This window comes from Nicotiana attenuata, chromosome 4 (assembly GCF_001879085.1).
Source record: "Nicotiana attenuata strain UT chromosome 4, NIATTr2, whole genome shotgun sequence".
In the NCBI taxonomy this organism is placed as follows: Eukaryota; Viridiplantae; Streptophyta; class Magnoliopsida; order Solanales; family Solanaceae; genus Nicotiana; species Nicotiana attenuata.
Genome location: NC_031992.1, coordinates 1,452,963 through 1,466,339, shown reverse-complemented (window position 1 = coordinate 1,466,339; position 13,377 = coordinate 1,452,963). Strand labels below are relative to the sequence as shown.

At 36.2% G+C, this 13,377-nt stretch overlaps 1 protein-coding gene across 2 annotated transcripts; it reads left to right on the top strand.

The window, feature by feature from the left end:
* Positions 4,499-9,672, top strand: LOC109224803 (protein NLP4-like). 2 transcript variants are annotated; one of them, XM_019389335.1, is made up of 5 exons: positions 4,499-5,073; positions 5,533-6,503; positions 7,247-7,294; positions 7,378-8,308; positions 8,506-9,672. In XM_019389335.1, the coding sequence occupies exons 2-5, from the start codon at positions 5,661-5,663 to the stop codon at positions 9,393-9,395; spliced, it is 2,712 nt and encodes a 903-aa protein (XP_019244880.1). In that variant the 5' UTR covers positions 4,499-5,073; positions 5,533-5,660; the 3' UTR covers positions 9,396-9,672. The 2 variants fall into 2 exon arrangements, with proteins under 2 accessions (XP_019244880.1, XP_019244882.1); XM_019389337.1 differs by lacking the exon at positions 4,499-5,073 and having other exon boundaries at positions 5,096-6,503.

The window sequence follows — 13,377 nt, the reverse complement described above, 5'->3', positions numbered from 1 at the left end:
GGGGGGGGAGGGAGGGGAGGGGAATGCGATATTTGGATCGAAGCTCAGCTATATGAGACAGACCAATTTCGGAGATCACCTGAGCGGGAGCAGGAGTAGGCTCCTTGAGAAAATCGTTTCTATACAAAGGGTTTCTAGGAACTATCTCCTCCGCGGTCGGAAAGCTCCGTCTTCTTCAGCCATAAATTCCTCACCACCGGGAGGAGGAGCCACCGATAACGGAGTAGCATCGGAAACTTCATCATGAATGCGAAGAGTTTGTGACATGTTTCGACAATGGATTGTGTTCTACCAAACTCAAAGAAGAAGATAACAATTAGGTAAGGAGGAAAAGAATGGAATTAGAAAAATGAAATCAAGAGCAGAAACTGGCAAAGAAGATCAAAGAAGAATAATGTTCATGCAAGATGAAGGGTGGTGAAAACTTCTGAAAAACGAGACCCGCATCTATTTATAGAGCTGGGTGGCGCGAGAATCGAAACAAAGGATTGTCAATGGCACCAAAACCAAAGCGGCATGCACACAGACGCTGTCTCGGGAAGATGCGTAATGATAACGCACGTGGCCATGACGTCAAGCGCCAATCACGACTTCAATGGTTGCATCGTTCTCTCCACCTCGACCGACCCGACTTATTCGACACAACCAAAATTTTCCAAGGTAAATCAGGTCCGCTTATCATGGGCGTGCAGGACCACGACCTCAACAAGCGGAGGGACTAACTGTATTAGTCTAAATTTGGCGACTAGGCAGTAAGGGATAAGCGAGATCAAGGACGGGGTCAACCACGGTGTAGTAACTGAATGCCGCTCTCGAGAGGGCTAATGCCAAAGACGGGCAGCTGAGGTGAAGAAATAACAGTAGCATAGGCTTTGGATATTCCTTAATTTGTAGTTTTTAGGGTTTTTAGGAAATATCCCCTATAAATAGGAGGAGATAGAGAACAAAAAGGGGGATCTTCACCTTATGAGAAAAACACATTGTAAAAGGTTGACCTGAGAGAATATACAACAATTGTCTGGTTCATTGATTATCCTATTCAAGCATACGTTTTTGCTTCTTTATTCACAAGATCCAAAGATCCCTCAACCCTCTTTATTTCTCTTTTCTCCACGCTGTTGTCAGAGAAAAGAACCATCCAAGTCTTACAATAATTGGGTGGTAGATTCCTTTTTGTTATATTCATTGTCATGATCTATATTTATTGCACTTTATGTTATTGCATTTACGAGCATTTAATCGGTACAAATACACTGATTAACGTTGTTTATCTTAACCGGCTTTGCATAATATTTGGTCTAGATTTTATTATTCTTAACTAAGATTCACCCTTCAATTTATCATTAATCGATTTAATTGAAAGGTTCAATACTTTTTGGTCAAACAAATACCACACGACGTGTCGTGCTTTTTAAGTTGCTGGACCCTACCTTCAACTGAGTTGTTTTTCTTTCAAGTTTAGAATATGATATAGGCAAACAATTGTCCAGCCAAGATTTTAAGTGAGTAAATATAAAGTATGATATTACATTAATTATTTAAATGAGCATTTAAACTTGATCGATTATATGAATTTGAATTCGTGAAACTTCTTTGATATTGTGGTCCATTATTTAAAGTGATATTTGATCTCAATTCTTCAAACTAATTTATAATTATAAAATAATAGTAGGCAGTTGTAAACGTAAGAGAGAGATCCATTTTTTTGATTGTCTTTTTCCCTATTCTTTCTTTGTCCGATTCAGACATGCCAGATTTTGTCGCTTACGTAATCAAAGCAATAAGAAATGAAAGTACTAATTGCTTAATCTCATAACCTGGCAACCTTATATATGGACAAATTTAGAATTTATTTTACTTTTTATTTTTATGGTTTGAGATTCATAAATAATTTTTTTTTCTTGTCAAATTAATGGCTTTTTAATTGTTTAGTTCTTATACGGATTACGTCTGATCGCAAATAGCCTAAACAGTACCCAAAATAGTACTAATTTAACGATAGTGGTCATCATGTTGACCTGAATGCAAAAAGAAAATTAACTTTTTAAAATGTTTGTGGTGATGGAATCCATTATATAAGGCAGATTAGAAGTACCCTTTAAGTAAAGAAAAATAAAGATAAAAATAAATTACTCCCTTTGTTTTAAAAAGATTGACAATATTTTTTTATTTGTCTGTTTAAAAAAGACTGACACCTTTCAATATTTTCTTAATAAGAATTGATAGCAAAAAAAAAAAAAAAAGAATTGATAGCCACATAAATTTTATGGCAAATTTCAAACCACAAGTTTTAAAGTTTTACAGCCATACAAATGCTATAATAACTTATTTAACACTACATATCCCAAAAGTCTTCACTTCTTTATTAAAGTTTGTGCTAAGTCAAACTAATATAATCTTTTTGAAACGGAAGGAGTAATATGTTTCTCTAAAATTATCTGTATTAATTTGTTGTTTCACTTATACAACATCAAATAACAAATTAATTCAGTTTATTTTCCCTATCTTGTGAAGGCAGAAAGTTATTTTCGATAGATCCTCGGCTCAAGAAGAAATGAAAAAGAAGACGAAACAAAAAAATAGTAATAATAGCAAGAAAAGATGAATAAAATAATTGTTTTCGAGACGATAATTGTTTCACTTATCACTTAGTAAATTTTATTGATCAAAACGTTACGCTTCAAACTGTAAATTCTTACTATGATTAAGCCTTTTCTTACTTTGTTAATTATGTAATAAAAAATAAAATATTTGTTAATTGGAGGATTAGTAGGTGGATGGTCCCTTTAATTTAGACAGTAATGATTCCAAAGTGAGTATGGTGGAGCAACTTGCTATTTTTATTTCTGTGAGATCAGCAACTTGCTATATTTCTTTAGATTATTCTTTGATTCCTTTTCTTTTAATTTTTAAATCTCAATAAGGCGCAAGTGGAATCTCTTTTTGGTTAACCACAATTTTTTGTTTAAAAAGAATATGTGACATAATATTACAATAATAAAAACAATAATAATGTCAAAGCTAGAGAGAAATGAAAAAAATAGGAGATAATCAACTACTCCCTCCGGTCCAAAATAAGTGATTTTTCCAGATTTCAAGAATGAATTAATTATTTTTTTCCTACATTGTCCTTGAAGTAAATGGTGTTGGAATATGTGTTAGGAGTGTTTATGTGAGATAGTAAAGGTTAATATGGTCAATTCCATTGCTAATTAATGCTAAAATGTGGATTTCTTAATTTGTGTGAAAACATCCAAAAAAATCACTTATTTTGGACTGAAGGGAGTATAACATAAAAGCAGAATAATATTTGCAATTAGCCAAGATTTCCACTCCAAATACACACACATATATATATATATATATATATATATATATATATATATATATATATATATATATAGACAAGAAGAAGATGTGTTATCATTTCGAGGGAGTTTCACGTGCTTCTATATTTTCTATTTTTTTTTGAGAGTAATTTTTTCGTTTATTTTTCTTGACAAAATTATATACTCCCTATATACATACTCTTTTCTGACAATTAATCTAAGGAAGTTGCCGACCCTCAAGATGTAACACATTAATTACGTCTAAATTCTTATCCTAGTCGACAATATAAATTCTCCCAATATTTAGAGAATTCATTATAATTTAATTATTTTAACACACATATATCAATAATATAATTTGTTTATAACTTTGATATAAATTTATCTAGTGTAGTAGATTGCATACTTTATTTTCATATTATTAATTATGAATAGTACTTCTAGTTATTTTTTAGAATACATAATAATATAAAAAAATTTACACTATCATTAAATAAAACTTAACTGTTTATATAGTAGTTGTCAATCTCTATACTTTTTCTTTTTTATTCCAAGTTGGAGCCTTTTAATTTTTTCGAAAATGTGGTCCTGATTTGCTCTTGGTGCAGCTGTGGTTTGTAATAACACTACCTAAAACTACACAAATGTTGTCATCACTCTGATTACCCATAATGGTTTAAACATTAATCTAATATTAATTCCTACTAATCCCTCACGCATTATAATCATCACTGCTTAGCACGCTCCAATCAAATTTCTCCTATTTTGCGTCCGAAAGTCTTACGAGCTTTTTTCACTTTTAGCCCGCGCCAGAAATTATATACATTCGATTGCTAAAAAGATGTATAAATTTTGTATATAACATACACAATGTGTATATATATACAAAAAATATATTTTTTTTTGATAATTATTTTGAAAGCGACGGTATAATGTCATTTTTCCGAGTGTTGTTTATCTGGCTAAACCACGCGCGATTCTAGGAGCGTGTATAAAAAGTTACCTTTTCTTTTTATTACTTGTATAATAAATAGTTAATACATGCAAGTTGATGTTTTTTTGTGCCTTTTTTAACATTTTTTTGTTTACGTCAGAGAGCATCTGAATATAGTAATGGATAATAAGAAAGTGGCAAACACACAATTCCTACTCACAAACACTGTACAAACCACCCACCCAAAAAGAAAAAAAGGAGAAAAAACCCAACAAAGAAGTGCATGAATTTAGACCTTTTTATTTTTACCATTTTGAGTTTCATTTGATCTTTCTTGAACTAAAGAATCCAAAATCAACTTGTACTTGTTTGTTTTGAGTGTTGGATTAGATGGGGGTGTTTTCTTGATTTGTAGTTGACTTTATAACGGGAATCCCAAGAGGTTTAGAGGGGGTGGGGGGTAGGTGGTGGGGCCAGTTCTTTTGTTAAGAGGAATCTTCTCTTGTATGCAGACTTTACTTGAAGAGAATCATCAGAGCTAATGACAGATAATAGGAACTAAGAGAGAGAGAGAGAGAGATATTTGTGATTGGTGGGATGTGGAGGGGAATTGGAGAGGGGAAGATATAAGAGGGACATTTAGTCCCTACACATGTTTTGTTGCTGATGTTGCTTCTGCTTAGACAGCCACACACACACACACACACACACAAAAGAACATTTGCAGCCAAAGTTTACATTTTTACTGCACAAAAAGAAAGAATAGAGCAAAGTTTTGACCTTTGGAATATCCAAGAATCTTTTTTCATAGTGAGTTCTTCTTCCTCTCATTTCCTCTTTTGTCTCTATTTTCTCAACTTGGATCATTCATCTTATCTCAAATATGTCTACAATGTTTTTCTGTTCTTGTCAATTTTCTTACCTTTTTCTCCCTTCAAATTTGTTTTATGTCTCATACCCTTCCTTCTTATTTGTATAAACTACTCTATCTTGAATTCTTGCAACTTTCTTTTGTTATAGGTACTGTTGTATAGATCTATGTTTTGGTGGTAGCTGGTTATTTCTTCTACTTTTTGACTTTGGAAACAGATATGTATACCAAGATTGCAAAATCCAACTTGGTGGAATATGTTGATATCTTCATATATTTGATTCTGGAAATAAATATTATTTGAAAAGTTCCTCTTTTTATTGTTGTTTTGAGATTCTTTGGTTCCTCTATCCTTTATGCTTTACTGCTGATTCTAAGTTAGAAAATAATTTTGGCAGATAATTTGGATTTTCAAGGCTGGAGCTTTTTTAGGTTGTATTGTGTCTAGAAGGATTCTTAGTGATTACCATAAATTTGGATCAAGTACAGTACTGGTCTTAGGAATTTGAAAACAGATTGAGAGCAAATGGATGAAAGCGTTATTCCTTCGAATCCTTTGTTGACAAACCAATCTGATTATTTCATGGATTTGGATTATATGGATGGACTATTGTTAGAGGGATGTTGGTTGGAGACTACTGATGGTAATGAATTCTTGCAAAATAGTCCAGCCACTTTCAATGCTCCATTTGACTCTTCTTTTATGTGGCCTAATACTATAGATACCAACAATGTAGAGTTTAATGGGATCCCATCAAAAGATTCTCAACAAGAAAAGCAAATTCAGCCTTTTGGTGAGAATGTAAACAATGCCATGTGTACTTCAGGTCAATCGGAAAGTCATTTTGTTGAAGCTCCAGAGTTGAATAGAAGGTGGTGGTTTGGACCAAAAGCTTCATCTTCTGTAATGGATAGATTGATTTGGGCACTTGGACACATAAGAGATTGCTCTAGGGATAAGGATATACTTCTTCAACTATGGGTGCCGATAAATAGGGATGGAAGGCATGTGCTCAGCACAACTGATCAACCTTTCTTACTAGACCTTAATTGCCCGAGGCTTGCCAACTACCGTCAAGTCTCTGTAAAATATCAATTTCCTGCAAATGAAGATTCTAAGGAGATTGTTGGATTGCCAGGCCGAGTGTTTGCAGATAAAGTTCCTGAGTGGTCGCCTGATGTTAGATTCTTCCGGAGTGAAGAGTATCCGCGTGTTGAACATGCTCAGCAGTATGATGTACGGGGCACCCTTGCTGTTCCTGTATTTGAGCAAGGTAGTCGTAACTGCTTGGGTGTTATTGAAGTTGTCATGACCACACAGAAGATCAAGTATCGCCCGGAGCTTGAAAGTGTGTGCGAAGCTCTTAAGGTTTGTCATTCCCTCTAATTTGTTTTTGTTAGATAGCTTAAGTTTTATATTCCTAAAAGGCTTCGATAATATAAAGCTCAGTATAATGAAATCTATTGCTGTTTCGCATGTTAGTTAATTTGTTGTGGCTTTAAAGAAGTAGTATCACTGACAATTTCTTGGTTGTTTTAGGACAGTGCTCGTGGGCTTTGGAGTCTTTATCTCGCTTAGCTAAGGAGTGGAACTTTTAAAACTGTAATCATTTCTTGTGATTTCTTGGTTATCAGAAGAATAATTTTGTGCTTTACCTATACAAAAAGATAGTTCACGAAGATCAAGATGAAATGCCAATTCCAAATGAATTAATATCCGATGAAGTTACGGAGATTGAGACGATAATAGTTAAGTTTACAAAAACTACATTACTTAGTCAAAATAATAAAAAAAAATACTAGTAAAGTTAGCAAATCGGAAACAGGTTGAGTTCCATTAGTACTTGTTGCTAATTTCTTCACTTTGCTAATTTATCTAATCATTTGATGTTCCTCTCCTTTATTTAATCCTCATTATTGCTCTTAGTTAGGGATCAGATTGTTATAGTCTCATAAGCTGCATTCTGTTTAGTCAAGATTTTCGGTGTTTGTTTTTAGTGTGCTTAAGTCTTGCTTTTGTTATCCACATGGAATTGCTTGTTTGTCCACACTTTGGTAATATAGTGAGGTTCAGTTTCCTGAAATTCTCTCAAACTTCTTATTTCTTAATAGGCTGTTAATCTCCGGACTTCCGAAGTTTCAACCACTCAGAATGCCAAGGTAATTGGACTGAACTTGCAAAAGAAAGCATTTGTTGAAGACTATAAAATTTTTCAGCATGATATATTGGATAATTTTATCAGGTATGTGATTTGAGCTACCAAGCGGCATTGCCTGAGATTCTAGAGGTTCTGAAATCTGCATGTGAGACGCATGGATTGCCATTAGCTCAGACATGGGTTCCGTGTGTTCAACAAGGCAAAGGAGGTTGCCGCCATTCTGAGGAAAACCTTATTCATTGTGTTTCCACAGAGGATTCTGCTTGCTATATAGCTGACCCCCACGTTCGGGGTTTTCATGAAGCTTGCTCTGAGCACCATTTGCTCAAAGGGCAGGGTGTTGTTGGGAGAGCATTCATGACTAATCAACCATGCTTTTCAGCTGATCTGACCTCTTATAGCAAGACGGAGTATCCACTTTCTCATCATGCACAAATGTTTGGACTGCAAGCTGCAGTAGCTATACGTCTGCGGAGTATCTCAACTGGTTCATGTGACTTTGTTTTGGAGTTCTTTCTACCCTCAGACTGCAGAAATCCTGAAGAACATAGAAAAATGCTTACTTCGTTGTCCATTATCATACAAAATGTTTGCCGGACTTTGAGGGTTGTGACAGATAAAGAGTTGCAGGAAGAAGCTGTTTCTATAGGCGAAGCGGCAAACCCCTCATTTATTAGATCCAATAAAGAGCACACTGAAACTTCTCAAGAAAGGACATCGTGGACCTCTTGTGACGCAGAGTTCCAGGAGAGTTCTACTGTTGTTTCTGCATTCCAGGATGAGAAACCAGACGAAATGCTAAGAAAAGAACCTGTGGAGTTTAGGCACCATAATGATTCTGGTTATGGGATGGATTTTGCCTTAAATGAAAACCATTGTGCTTCTGGGGAGGGTGTCTCTCGTAATGGTAAAAAGGGAGACAGGAGACGCACAAAGGCTGAGAAGACTATTACCTTGGAAATTCTTCAGCAATATTTTGCCGGTAGCTTAAAAGATGCTGCGAAGAGCATTGGAGGTAAGCATCAGTTGTCAAGTAACTTTCATGGATAAGATCCAAACGCATGCCCTTTTTTACCTCTGCTTTCTCATTTTGGTTTATAATTTTTATACCAATCCTATAGGTTGCTTTGTCCTGTTGGACCTTTAACATACAAAATTTTAACCTGTCTTTTGCTGCTTCTTCTGTCCCCTTCATTCTAATTCTTGAAACAGTTTGTCCTACCACTCTGAAGAGGATATGCAGGCAGCATGGAATCAAACGCTGGCCTTCTCGAAAGATCAAGAAGGTTGGTCACTCCTTACAAAAGATCCAACGTGTTATTGATTCAGTTCAGGGTGCCTCTGGCTCTTTACAAATTGAATCCTTCTATTCAAACTTCCCAGAGTTAGCATCTCCAAATGTATCAAGATTGAGCCCTTTTGCAGACTCAAAGTCAAATGAACATCCAAAGGCCTTGAACGCGCAACAAGAAGGATGCGTTATGAGCCCCCATGCTGCTGCGTCTAAGTCACCCTCCTCTTCCTGCAGTCGAAGTTCCAGTTCAAGTCAATGTTGTTCATCTGGGACAAAACCACAATCTTCCCCTTTGAGTATTGCTGGTAATGACGATCCAATTGTCCAGGAAGAGTCTGTTGATAACGCAGTGAAAAGGGTTAAAAGTGAACCGGAGCTTCATTTATCAAGTGAAGCACTGAAGATTTTACCAAGATCGCAAAGCCATGCATGTGTTGCTGAGAATCCTAAATCAGAAAGCCTTCTAGTGAAGAAGGGTCCTTTGAGATCTCAAGAAGAAGCTCCACGAGTAAAAGTAACACATGGAGAAGAAAAGATTAGGTTCCGGATGCAAAACAATTGGAGATACAGTGAACTGTTGAGAGAAATTACTAGGCGCTTTGGCGTAGATGATCCCAGTGGACTTCAACTCAAGTACATGGATGATGACTCTGAGTGGGTTTTATTAACATGCGATGCAGATCTAGAAGAATGTATTGATGTTTGCATGTCTTCCCAAAACCAAATGATCAAGCTCATTTTAGTTCGTGATTCGCAGCATCATATTGGAAGCTCTTTCGGTAGCAGCAGTCCCATATTAGTGCAGTAGAGAAGTGGTGTAGCTCTAGTTGCAATTAGTTGCCAAAATGGACATAGTTTCCTCTTTTAGGATTAGATCTGAAATGTTGATTGCTACACATAGTAGATTCACTCTATTTGAGTTTCATGTAAGTCAATCCTTTTGACTATTACAAATGTATTGAGCCATAAGGCAGTAATTGTTTCATTATGCATGGGAAGAAGGACATTCTGTTTATTACAAAGGTTATATGTAAGATCCTCCTCAAGTTGAACTCTCTAATGAAGAGATGAAAGGGTTTGATTAAGGCTATATGTAGATACTGAAATCAATCCTTTGATAACACTGACTTGAAATATTTTAAGAGAGCCATGACTATTGTTAATTAGTTCATTTTTAGTGGCTTCGCAAAAATTTAGGTGATTCGGATCTGGTAGCCCGGATTCATGCAGATGGCGTGGATTATAGCACACGAAAATTTGGAAATCGGCCCGAATTCTAGTTTTTTGTCCTAAAATGCCAAAAACGAGGAATGGTCATGCCGAAGCCATAACTATTGTTCATTAGGTCATTGTGATGGCCCCACAAAATTTTAGGCGTTTCGGATCCGGTAACCCGGATTCATGTAGATGCCGTGGACTATATCACATTAAAATTTGGAAATCGGCCCGACTTCAAGTTTTTTGACCCTAAAATGCCAAAAGGCAAAATACATACTTTACCCATTGATCTTTTCCCCAAATCCCTCTTACACACCTGTTAAAGACAGGAATAATATTACACACCAAAACTTTTAAAAGTGTGTCAATTATACACCACTTCGATGTTTGACCATATCTACTTAAAGATTGCTATACACGCGCCAATCAACATCTGACACGTGTAATAAATTGAAAAAAGAAAAGAAAAATTGAAAAGAAACCCCCCCCCCCCCTCCCTCATCTTACCCAAAGAAAAAAATACAAAAAAGAAAAAACCCCACCCCCTCCTCATCTCCCAACCCCATCATCTTCTCCACCACCACCATATTACCACCAACCCTTCCACTACAAGCACCTTCTTCCCTAACTATAGATTTAACTCTTTGCTCGATTTTTAACAACTTTTAACAACATCCATCACAAATCCTTATACAAATTTTAAATTCAAGCTCAAACCCAAAGCTTCAAACTTGTTAATGGTGTTTTTCGAATTTTATCAAAATTAATCACCTAAGTAAATTTTTATTCAATAATAATCACGAATTCAAACTAATTTTCTAGGTCATGGAACAGCAAAATAAACAAGACCTGATTAAATTTAATTTCAAGCTTTTCAAAAGGCCAATAATGGTGATTTTTACAAGACTCAATAGCTCCTCTTTTCTTCTTTTTTTTTTCTTCTTAGTCATGGGGGTTGGAGAGACGAAACATGAGGGGTAGACAAAACTAGAATGGAGGTTGGGGAAGAAGACTGGGGGGGGGGGGGGGGGTAGGAAACGCTGGAGTGTGGGTTGGGGAAGAAGACATGGGTTATTTTTTTTTCTTTTATTTGGAAAGAAAATAGTTAAAAAAAAGGGAAAAAAATTCAGATGAATTTTGTAGTTTTCACGCGCCCCTTTTATGTGTAATACACGCGTGTGACACATGGCAAAAGAGGTGTGTAATTGACACACTTTTAAAAGTTTTGGTGTGTAATACTATTCCCGTGTTTAACAGGCGTGTAAGAGGGATTTGAGTACAAGGTCAATGGGTAAACTATGTATTTTGCCAAAACGAGAAACGGTCATGCCGAAGCCATGACTATTGTTCATTAGGTCATTTTTTATGGCCCCGCAAAACTTTAGGTGATTCGGATCCGGTAGCCGGATTCATACCGATGGCATGGACTATAGCACACAAAAATTTAAAATCGAACCGGATTCCATTTTATGGCCCTAAAATGCCAAAAAAAGAGGAAGTCATACTGAATCCATGACTATTGTTCATAAGGTCATTTTTGATGGCCCAACAAAATTTTAGGCGATTCAGATCCGGTAGCCCGGATTCATGTAGATAGCGTGGACTATACCACATGAAAATTTGGAAATCGGCCCGAATTCAAGTTTTTTGGCCCTAAAATATCAAAAAATGAGGAACAGTCATGCCAAATACATGACTATTGTTCATTAGGTCATTTTTGATAGCCCCACAAATTTTAGGGGATCCAGATCCGGTAGCTCGGATTCACGCAGATGGTGTGGACTATAACACAAGAAAATTTGGATTCGGCCCAAATTTCATTTTTTTGGCCCTAAAATGCCAAAAAAGGTGGAACGCTCATGCCGAATCCATGACTATTGTTTATAAGGTCATTTTTATGGCCACACTAGGGGATCCGGTAGCCCGGATTCATGCAAATGGCGTGGACTATAACACACGAAAATTTTGAAATCGGCCCGAATTCTAGTTTTTGGCCCTAAAATGCCAAAAAACCATGCGGTCATGCCGAACCCATGACTCTTGTTCATTAGGTCATTTTTTATAGCCCCGCAAAAGCTATTCGGATCCGGTAGCCCAGATTCATGTAGATGGTATGGACTATAGCACATGAAAATTTGAAAATCGGTCTGAATTCAAATTTTTTGGAACTAAAATGGCAAAAACACAAGGAACGGTCATGCCGAAGACATGATTATTGTTCATTAGGTCATTTTTGACAGCCCCGCATAATTTTAGACTATTGGGAGATCTTTAGCACTGATATACCACCGTCTTTTTAGCACAGAATCCGATCACGGCCCGATCGGCTAAGCCATCTCACCTAAAGACATCCAATCACAATATCACTACACTTTTAGCACGGAGTCCGATCTCAGCCCGTCCGGCTAAGCCGTCTCATCCCAAGATATCCCACCACAACACCACCATGTGCGCAACATGGTATCCGATCTCGAACCGATCGGCTAGGCCGTCTCCCCACATATGCCGTGTGAGTCGACATCCAATCTAAGGTTATCAATAATCTCATCCCAATCATGGGGAAAAATCTCAACACATCAATCTCATCCCATTTAAGGGGAACAATTTCAACACATCAGTACGGGGATTTACCCCTCAATCACACCTACACCGGCACGTGTAGTTTCACGGTTAGGTTGTTTCAACCTACCCTTCCTCGTGACTAACGATACTCCCAAGAACATTTTTATTTTTGCACACAAAGGAAACAGAAATACAAGTACATTCACCTCGTAACCTTTTACACCATATATAGATTCATTAGTACTTTCAACCACTCACAACATCATTATTTCATTGGCTCTTTTGGCCATACATATGATTCTTCATTCATTGCACGGTGGTCGTATCTCATATTCCACACTTTCATTTCTTTACTTTCAAGGGTCATCATCATATAGAATATTCTGGAAATGATAACTCTAAGTTCATTAGTAATGAAGATTTTAAACACAATGGATTTCTTTCCACAGAAATGAAGCAAAATGATTGGCAATCGAAGCACAAGTTAAAATCATAAAAAAGTGACACACCATTTATTATTGAAAATACTTTTCCCCAAAAGGGCAATACACAATTTCAACTCTTGCATATGTAAGAACTCAAAACACATTGGAAATACTTACAAAGCATAGTATGGTGATCACGATTGAAACAAGGGTTCAAATCATAGGCATTAGTTTAAACAACCACATTTGGACATGACTTGAGTACGTAAGCTTTTAGGCAAATCTGTTTTCGGAGTCAATTTGGAACAGTGAATCAAGGCTTATTTCATAATCTTTCACACATCATTTCATTTCATTGGCACTATTGGCCATAACTATAACTTTCATTCTTGGCATGGTGGCCACACTTTATATCTCCAACTCACTTCTTTCACTTTCAAGCATCTTTATAGATAATCATCAATAAGAGAATTTGAAATCAAGTCCTTAAGTATAAATATGAGCAATATGGGTCTTAGGCGCATTGAGTTTTCTTTCCAAGTTAAGCATTATAGATTTTCATTTGAAACACGAATTGAAGTTATA

Excerpts from the sequence above, each read along its gene's own strand:
- LOC109224803 (XM_019389335.1), top strand. The coding sequence starts at position 5,661 with ATGGATGAAAGCGTTATTCCTTCGAATCCTTTGTTGACAAACCAATCT. Across the intron at positions 6,504-7,246 it reads GTGTGTGCGAAGCTCTTAAG|GCTGTTAATCTCCGGACTTC; the intron begins GTTTGTCATTCC and ends ATTTCTTAATAG. Across the intron at positions 8,309-8,505 it reads TGCTGCGAAGAGCATTGGAG|TTTGTCCTACCACTCTGAAG; the intron begins GTAAGCATCAGT and ends TTCTTGAAACAG.